The 22,340-nt window shown below is 43.3% G+C and overlaps 1 protein-coding gene across 1 annotated transcript in view; it reads left to right on the forward strand.

The window, feature by feature from the left end:
- Nucleotides 1-21,337, forward strand: part of bsnb (bassoon (presynaptic cytomatrix protein) b) — a 55,051-nt gene extending 33,714 nt beyond the window's left edge. The window contains exons 4-10 of the mRNA XM_055221738.1: nt 6,821-7,566; nt 9,240-15,186; nt 17,069-19,127; nt 19,442-20,205; nt 20,780-20,888; nt 21,053-21,199; nt 21,297-21,337. Of these exons, the coding sequence (XP_055077713.1) occupies nt 6,821-7,566; nt 9,240-15,186; nt 17,069-19,127; nt 19,442-20,205; nt 20,780-20,888; nt 21,053-21,199; nt 21,297-21,337 (9,813 nt within the window). The remainder of the gene's footprint in view (nt 1-6,820; nt 7,567-9,239; nt 15,187-17,068; nt 19,128-19,441; nt 20,206-20,779; nt 20,889-21,052; nt 21,200-21,296) is intronic.
- The last annotated feature ends 1,003 nt before the right edge of the window (nt 21,338-22,340 follow it).

A 22,340-nucleotide genomic window follows, 5' to 3' on the forward strand; every position in this document is an offset into this window, starting at 1 on the left:
AAGTATTCTAAAGCGGATCAATGGACAGTTACACATAAAGCTGAGGGAACAACCAATTTTGTTGTGAATATATCTGTAAACATATTGTCAAGCTTTACCCATTTTTGATATGGGCATTACTGGAAACCTACTTGAATGAGATATCCTAGATTCTCATTGATCCTCATTGAGATGAATGGGTCCGGCTGGCATTGCCCAAGTTTTTTAGTTTGGATGATTTCCAAAAAAAAACCCCAAAAAAAACAACAAAGCGTTCTTTGTAATATTGGGAAAAAGGAGAATTCACCACACAAAGGTGACGCTTTTCAAGTATTAATTTTTATAGGATATTGTAAGGTATTTTCTAGCAGTGCAGTACTACATCAAACTGGTATCTTCATTTACTAATGTTAAGATAAATAGCACGTGTCCACCAGTGGATATGGAATGCGGGGGGATCACCAAGATGCTATGCAGACCAGCGTGGGGGGTTACAAGGATGTGTGGACAAAAAGACAACAGCTATGTTCTGGTCAGGAATGTGTGTCCCCCACTCTTGTTTGACTTTGCTTAGAATTTCTTAATGTGTAATGCCATGCAGACCAGAGGAGGACCTGCCTTACACACACCGACACACACACACATTGAAAGACACTACAAAAGCTGTCAACATGCACCTCTCAGGACTCTCTTCCTATCCTTTTCGAAGAGTCCGTTGCTTTATTGTTCACTTTACCTATGTGGAACTCATTAAACCCTTCTGACATTATGTTTCTGACTCTGGTCCTCTTTAATGCTTATACCAGAAACGAACTATATATAGGACACTGCCAGTGCCGTCATTCGTTTAGTATTGTAATATGGCTTCTTTTGTTCCTTTCTATAAATTTGAAGTGTAGTTTACTCTAAAATATAAAACCAGAATACATGTTGGTTGGGTGAAATTCTAAAAAGGCCAGGTTCTGCCCTGAGCCTTGAATCAGAGTGCTGTGCTATAGGTTCTCTCCTGTGATTTCCTTTACACAAGGGAATGGGGGGTCTCTATAAACATCCCATCTTTGCTGCTGTGACAGTGCACACTGTATCCAGAGGGCTCAGAGACAGGTCTACAGATTGAGAGCATCAGTATCTGCAGCTATAGCCAGTCTCATTATTTATATCTAAAGACATCCTCCTCACCAGCCGTCAGCTTTTGTGGCTAAAATACAGCACCTGTTGCCACTGTTGAAACAAATGGGAACAGACAGAATAAGTAAATAAAGGTCAGAATTCATGACCTGAGCCCGGGCAGCAGTAGCCTCAGAGGGACAGCAGACACACACACAGTTGGCACATGACACAGAGCTGTCCTGCAGCACTCTCTGTGGGAAGACCCGGGATTTGCACAGACATAAATACTCAGTTAAAAGTGGAGCGCAGCAGAGGGCCAGGCTGAAAAAAAGTTTTTCAACAGCCAAGAATGTAACTAAGCAAGTATAAGATATTGTTAAAAATTACAAATATCTTTCCCTTGTATTATACAAGGGCTCACTATCTTGAATACCTTGTCTTTATCTATTTCTACAGTGTAATTGATAAGTTTCAGATTATCACATTTTAAACATCACATCTATAAGACCATAATATTTAATGATTAAGAGGGCAGCTAAGTAGAGTCAAGATGTGTCTGTTTTAATATTGCACATTACTATTAGAAATAATCAACATCAACATTGGAGATTTCCCTGTTTGAGATTCCTCTGGAGAATGGCAGTTTAATTGGATTCAAGGAATATGTTTCTTCTAAGGGTCCAGTATACTTGATGTTAAAGCCTGTATGACTGCTGACAGTGAGTGGCACTTGCTCAGTGGATGATCCTTCATTTCCGCTCTAATCCACAGTCCTGCACACGTGTCCCCATTGAGGAGTAGTCCCCTGGGATTGGCCTACATACCTGCTTACTCTTACAGCCCGCACACATCTCGGTGACACACAGCTCATCCTAGGGCACTGGGAGGGACATGTGCTCACTCAGCTCTCCACTGCGCTTTTGGCACTCTCCATGTTGTAATCTGAATAATGCTGATCATTAGATTTTGATCTCGAGCATCACTGCATCAAGCACCACTTTGTGCTGTGAGTATGTTTTAGTAATTAGATAATAGCAGCTGTACATTTAGCAGCAGAAGCAGTATTGACCAGGTGTTTCCCTATTGCAGAGGTCTTCCCATGCTCACACATGTTTGGCATCATTCCTGTGTGCACTTGGTCATTAATAATACAGACTGACCCGGTGGCTCCCTAACCTTCACTAGAGTGACAGACTCATTCTGACCTCTGCTGTTGTATGCCTCATTAAAGTTTCTGAGGAGCAGCACATTTTGGACTGTCATGGTCTTTTGCTTCTGTTGTCACGTACTTTCTTACGGCTGGTTGTTTTGTACTCTGAAAGGTCCATTTAGATGTCGTACTTCACTATGGTACTACTTGTCAGTAAAATACCTTTATTTAGCTGATGATCAAATGTTTGGAATAGATGTAATAAGTAGAAACCACATTTACAATGAAAATAGAATTAGTAAAAGCTACCCACCCGTTAAAAAAATAAATGAAATAAAATCCTTTTTTTTTTTTTACTCAAACATGAAATGTGATTCTGTTTCTATAAATGGCTGTAATTTTACACAAGTTGGTTTGAAGTTTGTGCTTGAAACCCTAAAACATTCATGTTTGCTGATAAGTCATTTTTGAGTTGAACAAGATTGTTGGCAAAAGGCATTGCACTCTATAACATTAAATGAAGTTTTTACAAATGTATAAAAGCATCACTGACACAAAACACAGTAGCCCACACGTATACTAAAAATAATACCAAATTCTGCATTCCAGTCTCTTTTTGTGAAAGATGTTCATTCTACTGCACGTGATGTTCTCAATGAAACTGAAATTGATCAGTCCTCCAAATCCCATTGAGCGCCGTTGAGTTTATGAAAAAAATTAAGTAAATCGTGTGAGTGGAGCGTTTAATGACAGGTGACATTTCTGAATCTCTGCTTGTGATCTTCCTCTGACTGTGCTGCCATGTGAGAGGAGAGGATCTCACTGTGCCTTGCCTGACTGACAACACCACTGGTGAATAGGTTTGCATTAGGCCATATGTTTAGTACACATTGTTGATGAACTTCAAATGTGAGAAGGAAATAAACAGGAAAATGTTTAACGTGAAAGACTGTGTTTAAAAAAAGCTAAAGTTCAGTCTTACAGTCTGTTCTTGCTGTTTCTTTTGCAGCTTGGTTCCTTCATGTTATTGTGTGGGTGTGTGCGCTCCCTTGGGTTTACAGAGGCTCTTTGAAATTCTCCACTCTTTGGCTCCCTCTATGGGCCACTTTGCAGCACACCTCTTGTTAATTAATAATTTCAGATATTTTAATAACATATAATTTGTAGAATGAATTTGGATTTAGATTTTGATGTTGGACCTGCCTCAGAGCAGTGTTAGATCTTGGCTTGATAATAATGTCCATTGGGATGATCTGTATAGTATATAGACTATCCCACAATTCCTTGTTAAACTATGTGGACCATTGATGTAGACCTACTTTTCACTGCATCTATTTAGAAAAAAAGGTCATAGGAACTAGAAAGTATGACATAATATCTGCTATTTTCTTTTACAATCATAACATACTTAATCTGAACAAGATTAATGTGTCACATTAGTTCCATTGCCATATATTATGTTGTTAGCACCCAGATAGCTACTCCTCCTCATCCCTAATTCAAAAGAGAAGGCTAAATATATCCGAGACTGAATGGTAGTTAAGTGTGCTCCTGTCTAAACTGTGTTATTTTACTTTTTTTTACACATATTTCAATAGCAATTTGTCATTTGGTATCTTTAAAGAAAGTCTATAAAACCATCCATATTATTTAGAAATTCTATGATTTCTTAACGTACCAATGACAAGCACAAGAGGCTATTTTAAGACCACTTTCTCTCTCCTCCCTCGTATGAATAACATATAGAAACACTACACAATAATCCTTTTGAAGACGTAGAAGATACTCAGTACTTTCTCCCATTTCATCATACAAATTCAGAGATGTTAAAATGAATAAATTGATTGGGTGAGGTGACTAAAATGTATCACAACTTAACACCTAGTTTATTTTTTCATGAGCTGAGAAAAGCAGACACAGTCAAAAGGAAAGAACATAGGGTTTTGCCAAATTATGCTGAATTTTTTACTTATGAATACGTTAATATTATGTAAGAGAAATGTGAGAAATAATAATATTAGAGGTATACTGCTCAGTGCGCTTTACTTTGGTTACTGACCTAATCTGTTTTGGCTATCCTGTGTTACTGGTCTGTGCGTGTTCTCATGGGATACACGTGCACGTTGTGTGAGTGATCAGGCCTTTAACATGTCACTGTCCGGTCTCTATGGTAGCGGCATCAATCTATGTGACCTCACGCTAAACTGCCGTGCTCAAACTCTGAGACTGAAATGGCTGAGTCAACAAGATGCCCATTTGTCACAAAGTTAAACATTCATATTATATAACCACATCTCCAATACCTGTCCGATACTCTTCACCTGCTTTTTACACACTCCTCCAGGGTATTGTCAAAATGTGAATGGACAAACAACACTTCTGACTAACAGCCTGTTGGCAAGCTAGCTTTTTGATGTAGTTGGAGCGGTTCCAGTAAGCGACACTCATCAATTTTACAGATACATTTGGAGATCTGATTGTTGCCAAAGAATGAGTCATTTTATCTTTTTAATGAATATCCTACCAAAGACACGAAAGCAAACTGAAAATGATATGTCTGCATTACAAATACAGTATAGTGACATGTTGAAAGCACTGATTCCCAAAATCTTGAGTTGACAGTTAAAGTGATTCACAAACATACTGTGTATATAGATGTTCTTTATATTTCTCACATGATTAATTAACTGTGATTAATTGTTAACTACTTGAAATAGTAACAGGGATTAAAAAGTATTCTACACTAGAGCTAAGGTGGTATTGAGATTAAAACTGAGTTGATTCAAACTGAGATTAAAACGTAGTTTGATCACAAGTATGAAAAAAATCACTTTTAAGTCTTTTCTAACCATCGGGGTCAAATGCTCTCTCCACCTATGGGACTGCTAACCTCCTACTGTTTAATAGGGTTACCAATTTACTAACAAGATAAACCACTGAACTTCTATGTCCACTGGTGCTAAAGTTTGAGCACAGTCAGCTTTGAGGAGAAACAGCCAATACTTTGACAGCAGTATGCAACTCTCTTTATAAGGTTAAGGTTTATAAGGTTATGGTTGGCCTTTATTGTCCCCTTTGTATTTGACCCATCCTTCAATGCTGCTGGAGCAACCTGCCAGGAGAAGTGGGAGCTTCAGTGCACAAGGACTCATATCCAGATTTGAGCTAGTCTTAGTCAGAACTTCCTTTAGCTGGAGGTTTTTACTCATTGCGCATGTTTTGGGTAAATGGGGGAAATTGGAATGCCTGGAGGAAAGCCACACAGACATGAGTGGGGAGAAACAACAAAACAACACAGAGAAAGCTGTGAGGCGAGAGTGCTAATCACCATTATTGAGCTTTTATAGCATTAGTTTGCTATCCTTCAAAAGTACAGAATTAAATATGCTTGATTAATGTGTTGCTGAGGTGAGGACTGGTATGACGTTGACAAAATGTAATAAAAATCATGAAATCATATGGTCAAAATTCATTGCTGTAGTGAAAGAAGGACGCAGATGGCCCAGAGGTGCAGAGAGCCTCCTCTTTTACATGGACCACAGTCTCTCTACATTGTGAGGGTAGAATTGCCGCACGCTGCTGTACAAGCTTAAGTACTCTACATGAATTATTTGCTATAACTCCCTCCCAACACCCACCCTGAGAAGTTATGCTGATTCAGGAGCACTCTGCACACAGCTGGAGAAAAAGATGTTCATTTAGTATTGGAGACATTTATGTAGTTCCTTATTAGCTACATCTAGCTACGGAAATGCAAAAAATACTAATTAATTATGCAAAGTCTGGTTAAAGTCCAGAAAGAAAAATAATATATTTATTACCAGGAATATTCTTCACATTCAGGTATGAAATGGTATTGGTAAAATACAAAAATGCTCAGGTCCAGTTCAAGGTAATTATTATTTTAGTTAATATAAACAGATCTATAATTCTAAGCATTTTCCTTTTAGTATCTACCATCCCATATCCCATGTGATTCACTTTAATAGTAGCATGTCTTGAGGAGGGTGAAGAGTGTCCTGGTTAGTGACAGTTTTTCTCCATTTGAAAGAACGGCACAGATGGCCATTTCTGAGACTGCTGCACCTGTTTATATATAGCTCCTCAGTGAAGCACTTGATAGAGATAAAAACAAAGCAAGTCTGTCTGTTTGGCAACATAATGGCTCCCAACAATTCACTGTCCCTCGTGAGAATACTTTTTTGAGATTTTGGACATGGTTAGAAAGATGTCTGTCCGGATGAGACAAAATAAAACGATTACATGGTTGTCTTTGTTAGAATAAGTTGAATAAATATGATGCAGATATGTTGTTATTTTACAGTTAAATATTTAATACTTCTGTTTATAATCTCCTTTCTCACTCTTCATCCTCCTCCTCCTCCTCCTCCTCCTCATCCTTTTCCTTCCTCTCATCTCATTGTGGTCAATTTTAGCTTTGCCTCCCACCTCCCACTTGGGAAGGTTCTGCATTGCTTTTGTCCAAGCTACTGAGCTCAAAAATAACATCCGTGGTTTATAACATGCATGACAGTCTGATAGGCCTTTCTAATAATGCTCTGTCTTTCCTTTGTGTTTCAGAACAAAGAATGGCTATGCTTGAACTGCCAGACGCAGAGGGCCCTCTCAGGAAGTTTGGGAGATCTTCCTGCACCTGTTCCTCAACCGATGGGATCACCACGACATCCTACTCCAGCCAATCAACATCCACCTGTACAGCAAATCCCCAATCAGATCTCAGGGCTTAGGCCCACAGCTCCTAACCAACAGAAAGCTCCGGGTCATCAAGTAAGTGCCCCACAACCCAAGGGGTCCAGCCAACCCTCTCCTCAGAGTAAAGCTTCTCCTCAACCCAAACCTTCTTCCCTGCCCCCCGCCCAGACAAAGGCGACAACACAGCCCCCTGCCCAGACTAAGGGCACAACACAGCCTCCTACTCAGAGCAAGGGCACTCCACAGCCTGCTCAGAGTAAGGCCCCAGGCCAAGTTAAAGCTCAGCCCACTTCTCAAGTAAAAGGCCCAGCTGCCACTAAAGCTCCAGTTAAGGCCCCCCCTCAGCCCTCTGGTGCAAAGGCTTCCCCTGGCTCTGGGAAGGCTGCACCTCAGAAGACTTCTCCAGCTCTCCCAAAAACTATACCTGCTCAGTCCAAAACCACAGGTAACAATCAGACACGGAAACCTACCCAGGGCCAAGAGAAAATGACTAAAACCAGCTCTAAACCTGCAAAAGAAGATGTCAAGATTCCACCAAAGAAGACAGCGACAGAACCTGTCACTTCACCTAAAGACACAAAGATTGATGAGGATACACAGATGTCCAGACACCAAGTGAGCGACCGGCAACTTGTCACCTGTCAATTCATCTTTTTTTTTTGTCCTTCAATGTATTTTTTATTAAAAAAAAACAAACAAAAAAAACATTTTGTGCAAACTCTCAAGCCTTTGTTTCATCTCATCAAATCATCAACATCATTATTTTTTAACCATTATCAGTTGCTCATTATCTTCACAAACTTTTTTCAGTTTGTCATAGATATTGTTTACCTTTTTGTTTTTACAACCAAGCATCTGTCCAATGTGACTCCACATGATGACTTTTGAAGCATTCATAGCATGATCACATTTCAAAAATGGTTCAAAGAAAATGACGGTGAATGCATGCAATCAAATGGTATATTTTAAATGTTGTGTTCACTTTACAAACCATTTCTGTGTATAAACCACTTAAAGGTAAACTCAGTCTTATGTTAAATAAAAGGCATATTTTGATTCTATTTATTACAGACAAGTAAGTAATGTGATTGATTTTGCTTTTAAGTGGTTGTAATGTAAGTGGTGTACCTTTGATAGTAGTTTTGTGCTAATATGTTTAATTATTTATCTGGTTTGGATCAGTGGTTCTCATTTTTCCTGTATCTAAAATCCTGTTCAAATGTTTGTTTGTTTTTTTTCTTTTGTTTTAATTTTTCTGGGACAACTAAGGTCGTTTTCACACTGCCACTAGTTAGGTCGATGTAAAAGAGCATTTGCTCCAAGAGTGGTGGGGTTGGATCAGTGTGAACCCAACAGTCGCATTGTGGATCACATTAAAAGTCCACTTTATTGTGCTTCAGACAGGTGGCCTCAGAGCGGCTCCACTCGCTCTCTCGTACAAGGAGAGTGTGGCGTGAACACAACACACACAGTCTGTGGTGCAAGTAAAATTGTTTAGAATTGGGCAAAAAATATTTTTGATCACGTATATTTGTATGAATGGCCGCTGCAGAGCTGCTGTTTGACATGTTTGTCCAACAAGGCAATTTGGATCAACTTAATATCAGTGAAACGTCTCTTCCTGCGACACGTCTGAGCAGGTGAGCCCGGGTCTGTCTGAGCAGGTGAGCCCGGGTCTGTCTGAGCAGGTGAGCCCGGGTCTGTCTGAGCAGGTGAGCCCGGGTCTGTCTGACCAGGTGAGCCCGGGTCTATCTGATCAGGTGAGCCCGGGTCTGTCTGAGCAGGTAAACCCGGGTCTATCTGAGGAGGTGAGCCCGGGTCCATCTGACCAGGTGAGCCCGGGTCTATTTGAGCAGGTGAGCCCGGGTCTGTCTGTGTGTTGTTCCAAAAGGCTGCTCCGCACACAGTCCTAATGGTGCATTTAGCCACATGTGAAAGAAAAGACCAGCTCGTATAGGGGCGCGTGTGTGTGATTTCACGGGGCTTTGTCTGCTTGAAGCACGTTATCATAGAAATAAGTTCAGTGATGGACTGACTATGTGGTTCATGGTGCATGTTCAGGGTGAATAATATGCAGTTTATGTGGACAAAGTATACAGAACTAAATCTAGTGTGCACTGGGGTTGGTCCACAGAGCGCACTAACACGTGAAAACGACCTAAAAGTAGATGACTTTCATAATAATGTTTGAAAAATCTTGAGAAAACGTTGAGAATCACTGGCAGTAACAGATATTACTGGTTCTATGTTTTTTTTTTTCTAACACAATTTTCCGTTTCTCTTCTTTTCAGGACTATACCAAATCAAGTACACAGAGCCTGAGTGACACCGGCTACTCTTCCGATGGCATCTCTGGCTCCCTGGGTGAGATCACTGGCCAGATCCAGGAGGAAGGCATTAAACTCAATGCTTCAGTGCCCTCAGATATTACCAAACTGGAGAGTTCTATGAAGCCTCTGCTGGAGCCTGAGCTGAAGAACCGGCCCCACTCACTGTCTGTGGGAGACTATAGTCCTGAAGATGATGCAGCGAGAGATGAATCAGAGGATGATCTAAGTTGCAAACTTCGACACGACTATGTGGAAGACAGCAGTGAAAGTGGTCTCTCACCGTTACCGGTCAGACAGAAGAAGTCACACAAAGACCTAACAGATGAAGAATACATGAGGAGGCAAATCATGGAGATGAGTGCTGATGAAGATGAAATGGAAGAATATGGGACGCAGAAAACCAAAAAAACTCACAAAAGCAGCACTGATCAGGGTAAAGAGAGACGAAGATTATCACACCAGTCAAACAGCTTTGAGGATGACCCCAAGGCGGCAGAAACTAGAACAGAGGAAGATGGTCTAATGGCTCAAGGTGGTCTCAGAAGATTTAAGACAATTGAACTCAATAATACAAACAGTTACAACCGTGATATTGAGCTTAGCACTGAGCATGATTTAAGAGAGCCAGAGCTCGAAATGGAAAGTCTGACTGGTTCGCCAGAGGAGAGGTCTAAGGGGGACTATTCATCCACACTTCCTGCCACTACACCCAGCTACACCTCTGGAACCTCCCCCACATCTGTATCATCTATGGAGGATGACAGCGACAGTAGTCCCAGTCGTAGAGCGAGACTAGAGGAAGCAAAGCAGCAGAGAAAAGCAAGACACCGCTCTCATGGTCCATTGCTCCCTACTATTGAAGACTCATCCGAAGAAGATGAGCTTCGGGAGGAGGAGGAACTTCTCCGAGAACAAGAACAAATGAGAGATTTAGAACAGCAAAGAATCAGAAGTACAGCTCGGAAAGCCAAACGAGACAAGGAGGAGCTGAGGGCACAGAGACGCAGGGAAAGATCCAAAACTCCTCCCAGTAACCTTTCTCCAATTGAGGATGCATCACCAACAGAGGAGTTACGACAAGCTGCTGAAATGGAAGAACTTCACAGATCTTCATGTTCTGAATACTCTCCTTCAATGGACTCTGAGGCTGAGGGCTTTGAGGTGATTGCTGGAAAGTTGTATAAATGTGGCAATGAGTACAACCTTCCCACTTTAACAACACTCTATTCACCCACGGAAAAGACAGCAGTGTCACCATCAGATAAAACGCTTAAAAGTGCAGAAGAGGTCTATGAAGAGATGATGAGGAAAGCACAGCTAATGCAAAAACAAGGGCAAATGGTTCAGCAGAAAGGCAATGAAAGCAGGTCCACTCTTGAACCTGGTGGTGCGTTAACTCCAGGCTCCAGTCCTACACAGATTGCTGCTCCAGTCTCATTCTCTTCTACAGATCCTAGAATCCAAGCTGCACATCTGTCAAAGGAAACTCAAAACCGGATGATGACTCAAAGTGCCAAAATCGAAGGTGTTGTTGGAGCGTCCACAACAAAAGCTCAACCTGCCACTTCAAGACAAAGTGGTCCCCAAAAGGCAGCACAAACAACACCAGAACCTGCCTCATCTTCCATCACCTCCAAAGTCTTCTCATTATTCAAAGGCCCCAGTCCTCCTGTATCGCCCACTACCTCCCCTGCCCAAAGCCCAACACATGCACCATCAGTCCGACCTTCAAGCGGCAGACAGCTGCCCTCTGTGCCTGTTGGTCCTTCAACTACAGCAACGCAGTCACCTCAAAGAGCAATGTCACCAAGGCTTGCCCGCCAGCAGTCCTCTCAGGAGTCTTCAGTAATGGTCATAACACTGGCTTCTGAAACAACTAGCTCTGCCAGGCCACAGACAGTAAATTCTTCCACTTCTCCATTGTCTTCCCCTACACAAGCCAACTATAAAACCTTGTATAGCACTCATGCCCCACCCACAAGCTCTCCTAAACATTCAGTAAATGTTGGTATTAGCACTATAAATGCACGTGAATCAACTTCAGTGGAAAAAATCTCAAATGTTGTATGCTCATCAAGTTCAAATGTGGTGGATCTGAGAGCCCCAGTGCGGTCTGCTCCTATCATAATGACAGATCAGGGAATGGACTTGACATCTTTAGCCTCTGACACAAGGCGATACACTGGAGGAGTGGAGCCGCCTTCTGGTAGACATACTGCTGTACAACCTCTTATTATGAATCTGAACGCACAGGAACAGCCACATGTTTCCGTATCTACACCTACAACAGTTAGTGTAACGGTGGCCAGTGTTGTGTTCATGTCCCCATCGAAGACACCAGTTATATATGGAGATCCTTTGCAAAATCGTGTTGACTTGGGGCAAGGTGTTGGTTCAGCTGTGTGTTTGACTCAAAGTAAACCCTCAGTCACTGACCCGTCTATTCCCAAAATCGATGCTTGCCTTGAAAATTTGGGTCTACAACAACAGCAGTTACAATTACAACAACAAAAACTTCTTCAACAGCAACAACTTCTGGAACAGCAGCTTCAGCAACACCAGCAGCAAGCTTCCTTTGCTCGGTACAATTTAGCAAATCAAGTATCACCGGTGATTATGAAGAAAGAGCTTGTAGTGAGTCAAACAAGTAGTGCTCAACCTGTAGTGACAGCAAGTGCCATAACTAGACCAACAGTCCCACAGTCAGTGTCTGGAGCTGTGACCACAGCTCCCCAAGATATCTACGGTGGAGTTGCCTTAGAACTGAAAAACAAGCCAACAGCAATTAACCTATCCACCGGAAAACCTCATGTTATGATGGTACAACTTGATGATAGCAGTGCATCACAAAGTACCACGGTTACTCAACTTGTAAAGCAAGAAGAGCCCCCTCCCCAGGTCTTGGATCTCACTGGGCAGCTAAAACCAGAAAACCAAGCAGCTTGTTGTGATGTTGTTTACAAGTTACCATTTGCTGGCTCCTGCTCTGGGGCATTTGGGCAAAACACAGCAGATACACTGAACACAGCCACTGAAGCTAACCAAGCCCCTAATCCGTCACCTCCACATTTAGGCGCAGGCCAGCAACAACAGCAAGTTTCTAAAGGAATGACAGAAGAACACAAAGCATACCAGACTCCTGTACTTGCTGTGGGAAGAATTCAACCATCTATGTCTGATACCAACTTACCTTCAATGACGGATGGCAGTCAATATCAGGGCAGGGTGCAGGCAGGGGCAGCTGTTGATCTAACAGGCATGACTCAGGCTTATGATGGAGGATATCTCGGCATGGGAGCACAATATGGCTCATACACAGACTTGCGTCAAGATTACTCAACCTCATCTCTACCACTTCGGCGATACGGCTCCTTATCTAATATCAGTTCTGATTATAACTATAGTGCACAAAACCTCTCTGGGTCCCAGGACTCAAATCTTGCACAGTATAGTGCTACTACAGCAAGGGAGATCAGCCGCATGTGTGCCGCACTTAACACAGCAGACCACATGGGGAGATACAGACATAGCACTGAACTGGTCCCATATGGAGCAGGAAGAGGTGGTTCCTTGGGAAGACTAAATCTTCAGCAGAGTTTAGCATCCATAAGAGCCAGTCTATTATATGGGCCAGACGGAAGACCAACACCAAATAGCCAAGCCCTAACAAATTTGATTAATGCTAGACAAGCAAGTCTACGTGCAATGTACCCGGCAGCTGTAAGAGGGGGTGATGGCATGATATATTCCACTATTAACACCCCTATAGCCTCTACATTGCCTATTACCACTCAACCAGCTCCTGTCATCCGTCCCATGTCTGCAGGAATATACCGGCCATACCCTGCAGGTGTAACAGCAGTACCGCTGGCTAGCCTCACAAGGTTACCCCAAGTAACTCCTAGAATGCCTCATCCTACACAAGGACAATATTATAATCAGTATCCATCATCAGCTACTCCAGCAGCCATTACCGGTCCCATGCCCCAAGAAACACCTATGTACCTTGGAAAACCATCAGCACCAGACACTGCCCAAACAAATGCAACAGCTGCACCTACTCCACCTGTAGCCCATGGAGGAGTACACAGAGTTTCATTACCTGCTCTCCCGGCTCCAGCAGATCAACAGGGAACTCATCTTCCCTCTCCTGCAGCTCTTCCTCTAGCTCAGGGCCAGCTTGCTTCCATCCAACCAGTGCAAACAGAACCATTATCTTTAACCCAGTCTCTAGTTCCAGTTACTAGTCAACAACCGGGGCAAGCACAAACTGCAGCAACTGGGACTCCAGCAAGTAAACTTTCTCCTCCTGCTGAAATACCCAAAGGTAAAGAAGATGAGAAAATGAGTCAACAGCAAGAACATATATTGCAGCTAGAGCGAGAACGTGTTGAATTGGAGAAATTACGCCAGCTGCGGTTACAAGAAGAGCTTGAAAGAGACCGCATGGAGCTTCAGAGGCACAGAGAAAAAGAACAGTTAATTGTTCAGCGTGAAATTCAAGAACTTCAAACAATCAAACAGCAGGTACTGCAGCAACAGCAAGCAGAGCGTGAAACACAGCTCATTATGCAAAGAGAACAACTGGCACAGCAACGTATGCAGCTGGAACAGATCCAGTCTTTGCAACAGCAGCTCCAGCAGCAGCTGGAGGAGCAGAAGAGGCAGAAGACGGCTGCTGTGGAGGCCGCTGCTGCCGCTGCTGCAGCAGAGGCAGCTGCAGCCTCTGCAGCTGCTGCTGCTGCTGCCACATCAGCACAGGGGGCCCTGCAAGGAGTAGTTGGAGGGGCACCTCATGGATTCATTATCTGTGACCACACTGGGAGAGTTATTCAACAAGAAGGTCAGAGCGTTCAGTTTTGGCAAGATGGACAGGTGGTGCAAGCTGTGGTTGCTGGTCGGCCAATTCAAAGTTCTGCATCTGAAATGTCATTAAGAAGCACTGACAAGCAAGTTGATCCAAAGATGATGAGAAAACAAAATTCTATGCCTCGACTTAGGGATGGTACAGAAGACGACTCTGTGAAGAAAATTACTGACAGTTGTGTACAAACAGATGATGAAGAGGGAGAAGACAGATTTATGAACCGGCGCAGACGAACGAGGCGCATTGCAGACTGCAGTGTGCAAACAGATGAAGAGGACCAGGGAGAGTGGGACCAACAACCAGTAAGGCGAAGGCGATCACGACCATCAAAGCACTCTGAATCTAGTGGGGAAAGTAAATCTGTATCTGTATCTTCTAGTATAGCTATTCAGACCACAAATGATTCCTCATGTCAAACTGAAGCAGATCAGCTTGGCAGGGTTTCTCCTGCAATACATATTACAATGGCAGAAACTTCAAAAGTCGACCTTTTACATTATATAGCTGCCCCTGAGAGAACACACAAAGGAGAGAGTTTGGCCTGCCAAACAGAGCCAGAGTCACAGTCCCAGGGTGTAGTTGCACCTCAGCTCAGTGTGCCTACAACCATTAGTCCTTACTCCACAAGCCTGCACATAGTTGGAGCAAACACAGCAGATACAGCCTCCCCAAGACTCCAAGGGGTAGCAACTTTTGAGAGAAGAAAACCAGACCCTCTGGACATCAGCTACCAGCAGCATGATTCTCGTCAGCCCCCTAAGTCTCCCCAGGTTCTATACTCCCCAGTGTCTCCCCTGTCTCCCCACCGCATGTTGGAGACCACATTTGCATCACAGGAGAAACTCAACAAGGCCCACGTCACTCCTCAGCAAAAAGCTTTCACAGTTGAATCGCCTCAGCGTCATCAGTCACTCCCAAGACCCATCAAAAGTGTACAGCGCTCCATGTCAGATCCCAAACCTCTCAGCCCCACATCAGAGGATCCAGCCAAGAACAGGTTTTCTCCCTACCATCAACAAGCACTGTCCAACAGTCAGGTAAGAACTGAGACTAACTACATTAACCACTCAAATTACAGTGAATAATACATTATGTCTATGAAATTTTAAGCTACACTTATTTAACTGCATTTACATATATTTAACTACTAAAGACTATGCAGGAAGCTAAAGAGCATACACATACACACACATACATATATATGATTTCACAACATTTCCAGTAAACTATGCTTCTGAGCACTGTGTTTTTGTACATGTACAGTGGGGCAAGTATTTAGTCAACCAATTGTGCAAGTTCTCCTACCTACAAAGATGAGAGAGGCCTGTAATTTTCATCATAGGTTCCCTTCAACTATGAGAGACAAAAGGAGAAAAAAATCCAGAAAATCACATTTTATTGATTTTTAAAGAATTTATTTACAAATTATGGTGGAAAATATTTGGTCAATAATAAAAGTTCATCTCAGTACTTTGTTATATAATCTTTGTTGGCAATGACAGAGGTCAAACATTTTCTGTAAGTTTCTACAAGGTTTTCGCACAGTTTTGCTGGTAGTTTGGCCTATTCGTCCATGCAGGTATCTTCTAAAGCAGTGAGCAGAGATTTTCTATGAGGCTGAGATCTGGAGACTGACTAGGCCACTCCAGAATCTTAAAATGCTTCTTACGAAGTCACCCCTTCTTCAGGCGGTGTGTTTGGGATCATTGTCTTGACCCAGCCATGTTTCATCTTCACTGCCCTTGCTGATGGAAGGAGGTTTTCACTCAAACTATCATGATACAGGGCCCCATTCATTCTCTCTTTTACACAGATCAGTTGTCCTGGTTCCTTTGAAGAAAAATAACCCCAAAGCATGATGTTTCCACCCTCATGCTTCATAATAGGTACGGTGTTCTTTGGATGCAACTCAGCATTCTTTTGCTTCCTCACACAACAAGTTGAGTTTTTACCAAAAAGTCCTATTTTGGTTTGATCTGACCATATGACATTCTCCCAATCCTCTTCTGGATCATCCAACTGGTCTCTAGCAAACGTCAGATGGGCCTGGACATGTACTGGCTTAAGCGGGGAGACACATATGGCACTGCAGGATTTGAGTCCCTGGCGACGTAGTGTGTTACTGATGGTAGCCTTTGTTACTTTGGTCTCAGCTCTCTACAGGTCATTCACTAGGTCCCCCCGTGCGGTTCTGAGATTTTTGCTCATGATTCTTGTGATCATCTTGACCCCACGGGGTGATATCTTGTGTGGAGCCCCAGGTCAAGGGAGATTATCACTGGTCGTGTATGCCTTCCATTTTCTAATAATTGCTCCTGCAGTTGATTTCTTCACACCAAGGTGCCTTACCTATTGCAGAGTCAGTATTCCCAGCCTGGTGCAGGTCTACAATTTTGTTTCTGGTGTCCTTTGACAGCTCTCTGGTCTTTACCAGATGGAGTTTGGAGTCTGTTGGAGGTTGTGGACAGGTGTCTTTTATACTGATAACGAGTTCAAACAGGTGCCATTAATACAGATAATGAGTGAAGGACAGAGGAGCCTCTTAAAGAAGAAATTACAGGTCTGTGAGAGCCAGAAATCTTGCTTGTTCGTAGGTGACCAAATACTTATTTGACAGAGGAATTTACCAGTTAATTCATTGAAAATCTTACTCCTAGATTCTTTCCCCTCATTCTGTCTCTCATAGTTGAAGTGTACCTATGATAAAAATTGCAGGCCTCTCTTATCTTTTTAAGTGGGAGAACATGCACAGTTTGTGGCTGACTAAATACTTTTTTGCCCCAGTGTAAATCTGGGTCTGTATTATTGCTTCATTATCGATCATTCCTTCTAAGTGAAGTAAATAAACTGATAGTTTGTGCACTAACAACTGAGTTTCTCAATTTACATGATCCACATTGTCTGTGACTTTCTTGACAGATGGCCTCCCTGCAGCAGCAGCAGAACTCTCTGATGAGGAAAGTGAAAAGAACACTTCCCAGCCCCCCTCCAGAGGAGACTCCACTGCCTATTGTCACTCCAGCACAAATGTATAGCTCCCCTGCCATGTCCCAGAGAGTCATGCCACGCTCCTGCCCAGGGGTCACTAAAGCTGGGCTACTTAACGAGCTCAAAGCAGTAGAACAAGAGTCATCAAAGCTTCGTAAGCAACAGGCCGAGTTGGAGGAAGAAGAAAAAGAAATTGATGCTAAGCTTCGTTGTTTGGAGATGGGCATAACCCAGCGCAAAGAAACAATGGTAAAGGAAAGGGAAAGAAGAGAGTTGGCTTACCTGCGATGTATGGGTGATGCTCGAGACTACATGTCAGACAGTGAGCTCAATAACCTAAGGATGGCAGCAGGAACTTTTGATGCTAATGGTCTTTTGAGTAGACCCAGTACTGCACCACTCAGCCAGTTTACCAATGACCCCAATGCAACTTCTCAGTATCCCTCAACTTCTTACATGTCTTACCCCTATTCTCAAAGTCAGTCATCGGTTCAAGCACCAGTCTCTGCCTATGGATTCCAAACTCCTTATCCAACCTCAGCTCCTCAACCTGGAACATTTCAGCCCCATCCCCCAACTGGACCACTGTACCCAAATCAGGCAAGTTATTCCTCCCGTGCCTATGGCCAGTCTTCCTATCAGACAGATCTTGGGATGCAGCAACATAGCCACCAGGGCTTCCATTCTTCTGGTCAACCCATACCTGGTCAAAGCCTTCCTTATCCAAGTAGTTCCTTCCAACCTGGACACCCTTACCAACAACAAGCTGATATCCTTACTGTTCACCAAAGACCCAGGCAAACATCTTTGGCAGATCTAGAGCAAAAACACCCCACGAATTATGAAGTGATCAGTAACCCTGCAGTGTCAGTGGCCACATCTGCTCCAGACACCAGCTATGGCTCTATGTACAGCAATGCTTATGGACAATACCGCCCACCTGAGCCTGGTTTGGTTCACTCCAATGAAAATCCAATAAACACATATGGCACAGATGGGATGTACACTGCCAACCTGGAGCAGAATATCCCTAGAAACTATGTTATGATAGATGACATAAGTGAATTGACAAAAGACAATACTGGACAAACTGCTGATGCACTTGGACATCCTGCAGGTGTACGTTATCGTAATGAGAATGGTCCTGTGCATGGTTCTGCTTATGGAAGGCCAGAAGAGGAGACTTTGGATGCTTATGGTAGACCAACAGCTGGTTACCAGAGTACTGCTGACAGTCGCACCAGTACAACAGTGAGTGGGAGCTCCTCCTATTACTACGATGACTATACTAAACATGGAACGAGAAGTGCTCTGGAAGCCATAAAAACTTCACCTAAAAATCTCACCCCTGGAGTATCTTCTAAAAGAAGTAAGCACAGAAAACAAGGAATGGAGCAGAAGATATCAAAATTTTCCCCTATAGAAGAAGCACGAGATGTTGAATCTGATCTGGCCTCCTACACAATGACGACATCAACAGGAGGCAGCTGTACAGTAGTAACCAGGTCCAAGAAAGGGCAGGAAGATGGTACTTACGGGAAAAGGCATTCCTATGATCAGCAGAAATACTATGGGACAAGTCGAGAGGGACTGGAGGAGGAGGATCACATGTACACTGCCGGAAGATCAAGGTCAACTGGATATGGTATGGACAAGATTTCATCTAGAGATAGCACAGGCCACAGAAGCAAATCCTATGAAAGAGATGCAATGGAGCGCTCTCAAAGAAGCAGTCGTAGTGGAAGACCTCCAATGCGTAACCAAAATTCAGAAGAGGAAAGTCCTCTTAGTCCTGTAGGAAAACCTGTTGGTATCGGCAGGAGCTCTGCTGCAGCTGATGCCTATGACGCCAGGAACCAGTACGGCTCAAGTCATTCACTGCCGGATGTTCAAGACCATCACAAAAAGGATCTTCCCAGAAGTCATGTCTATAAACCTGATGATCCTTACCTTGTAGATGACATGCACTGTGCAGTTTCTGACAGTGAAGGTAACTGGTGCTAAATCCTTTATTCTACCTCACACCATCTGTGACAAGACTGCATGCCAAATCTGCAGTACTAAGAAGCATGGCTATTTCTTTCTATCACCTACTCATTGTCTGAGAATTGTTGTTTTTTTGTCTTGTTTTTGTTTCTTCTTTTAACTGTTTTTCATGCTGTGTAAAGTAATGTCACTGTTCTTGTAGCACATCATGTACATGTCTCTACAATCTGCATGGTTTCCTATTTGCATGCTTTCAATCTGCATGCTATTCGTGCCCCAGATAAAAAATTGACTGTTAATATTTGTTTGGTTTAAAAGCCTATCATTTGGGCCAAGAGGAGACGGACTGGTTTGAGAAACCACGAGAAGCACGCTCAAAACATCATGGCAGTAGCGGACATTCATCCACAGGTAGACGCAGTAAGCACACCTACCATGATTACGATGAGCCCTCTGAGGAGTATGGTCCAGATGAATACAACCAGCAGCGCCACACGTCGTCACGGGAACATCGTCACCACGGCAGCAGCTCTGGGAGACACAGCTCATCCCGCCACTCTTCTGAGGATCCCAGGACATCTCGTTCTTCCCGGACACACTCCAAAGATCCATCTGCCCGCTCTGATGCCCGGACCTCTTCAGGGGTGCAGAGGAGGGCCCACCCAGATTCTCGTACGTCCACAGGAAGCCCACGAAACTCAGGCGACTTTTCACGAGATTCACCCACAGGACACCACCATGGAAGGGGACAAAGAACACAAGGAGACCGCCCACCATCCAGGAGACAAGACCCCAATGCACCAGGGCCCAAAGATCAGCATCCACAGCAGCAGACAGCTCCAGGTCAACAGCGGGCTGGAGCACAGGCCGGAAGACATCCTGGATCTGAATCAACAGATAGCACACAGCCGCCACAGCAGAGTGCTCAACAGCAGCAACAGCAGCAGCCTCCAATGCAGCAGGGACAGACAACAGCCACTGCAGGAACAGGCGGAGCACAACAACCCAAACCTGCATCAGCCTCAGCACAAGGGAGGCAACCTGGCATTGGGTCAGCAACAGGCCCACCAGTTCCCACTGCGGTAAGAATAAATATGACTAAATATGACTCTTAATAAATGCAATGTTAAGTAATATTAAGCATAGTAGGAGTTTTATTGGCACAGCCACTGGTATAATAAAAATAATAGTCCCAACAGTAGCTCAGTTGGTAGTGTTCATCCACTGATCAGAAGGTTGGTGGTTTAAAACCTGCTCTCAATATAAATATCACTGGAAGAGTGGTCAGATCCACACTGAGTGTGATTCCAGCTCCCATAGATGAGTGCTGTCATTTTGTCTTTGAGCAAGACACTTAGCTCACCTCACCCCTCATGTCTGCGTACTCTGGTGCGTGAATGTGTGTGTGAATGAGTGAGTGGTTACTTGATGTAAAGTGAGTCTGTTGAAGGGTGAAAAGTGCTATATAAAAATCCAACATTTGACCATTTACCATAATTGTTTAATATACAATTGTGCAGTTTACAACTACCAAAAACTCACAAAACGAATGTGTAGTTTTCACACCCATGCATGTAATAAAAATATAAAGGAACTAGGAAAACACAAATATGAAAGTTAAGTAATAAACTTGTCACCTTTTTAAATCAATTTTAGACAAAAATGGATCCTACTCCCCCCCCAAGCGGAATAGGAGCTAAAGCCATGACGGGCCCACCAGCTCCACAGCCAACCAAGATAGCTACACCTCCTCTAACAGGCATTGGTAAGTTTTGTCTCAGTCTGTTATCAAGCTTTTTTTTTTTATGAACTGATGTAATGTTTTGCATAGAGTGTGACTAAATAATGCACAAAATCCTAAAGCAACTTCGAGTGTTTGGAAAGCGATATATAAGACTAATACGTTATTATTATTATTATTATTATTAGGCTCCAAAGCTGCTCCAGTCGGCATTGGCAGTAAACCGGGAGGTATCGGCAGTGCTGCAGCAGGACAGGCCCCAGCCGAGGGAGAAAATGTCCTTACTAAAATACTGCAAGGAGGGGCAGCAGAGCAGGCTGGGAAACTAGGGGATGGTAGGACCATGATGACCAAAGTTGCAAAAAACTAATTGATATGCATTAAAACCATTTTGTAATTATGAATTGATTTTGGTTTTCTTTTTATATCTAGCTCTGTCTGGCCTTGGAAAGAAGTTCACTTCATTCTGGTGAAGTGAATATAGTTAAAGGCAAGTGATAGCATTTAGACATTCTGAAACATATTTTGAGACAGTTGCTAACAGTTGATCATTTTTGCTTTCTTTTCAGTAATATGAGACACTGACTTTGTAATGGAAAAACCTTTAAAATTTAAATCTCAAGCGTCATGAGAGCGACTTCTGAATTCATCAGTGAGTATTCATGTCACATTACAGTTATACAGTGCATGCTACTAACGAGCAGGCACAGTTTCTCTATTACCTTTAAATTGAACAGAGCTGGAATCGAGAAGTGTGTTGTCAGCAATTAATCCCCAGACATTGCACACACTTGAAGTTAATTAAATGATTTGACAGCACCAATAGAGGACCAAGGCAGACTAAAGGTAAGTGGTCCTGGATTATAGTGTTTATGGGGATGTGGGCAGTGAGAGATGGGATCCACGGTGCTCATCAGATGTCCTCTTAGGTTATTTGTATCCTTTTTATAAGACATTCATCGGTGTGATATCCACTTGGAGTTTGACAACTAATTAAGCAGGATATCCACTTGGGAGTATGACAATTAATTAAGCAGAACCAGACTGTCTTGGCTTGTCAGATGTCAACATTGTAAACTCAACTCTCTCATTTTCATAAAGGATGATAAGATCAAGTCAGTAGAAACCAGGTGGATATAATTGAAATGTTTATTTATCCATCCATTTTCTTCTGCTTATCTGGGGCCGGGTCGCGGGGGCAGCAGTCTAAGCAGGGACTCCCAACTTCCCTCACCCCGGACACATCCTCCACCTCCCCTGGTGGGACCCCAAGGTGTTCCCAGGTCAGCCGAGAGACATAGTCCCTCCAGCGTGTCCTGGGTCTTCCCTGGGGCCTCCTCCCGGTGAGATATACCCTAGGGAGGCATCCAGGAGGCATCCTGAGCAGATGCCCGAGCCACCTCAACTGGTTCCTCTCAACGTGTAGGAGCAGCGGCTCCACTCCGAGCTCCTCCCATGTGACCAAGCTCCTCACCC

The sequence above is a fragment of the Periophthalmus magnuspinnatus genome, chromosome 5 (assembly GCF_009829125.3).
Source record: "Periophthalmus magnuspinnatus isolate fPerMag1 chromosome 5, fPerMag1.2.pri, whole genome shotgun sequence".
Taxonomy (NCBI): Eukaryota; Metazoa; Chordata; class Actinopteri; order Gobiiformes; family Gobiidae; genus Periophthalmus; species Periophthalmus magnuspinnatus.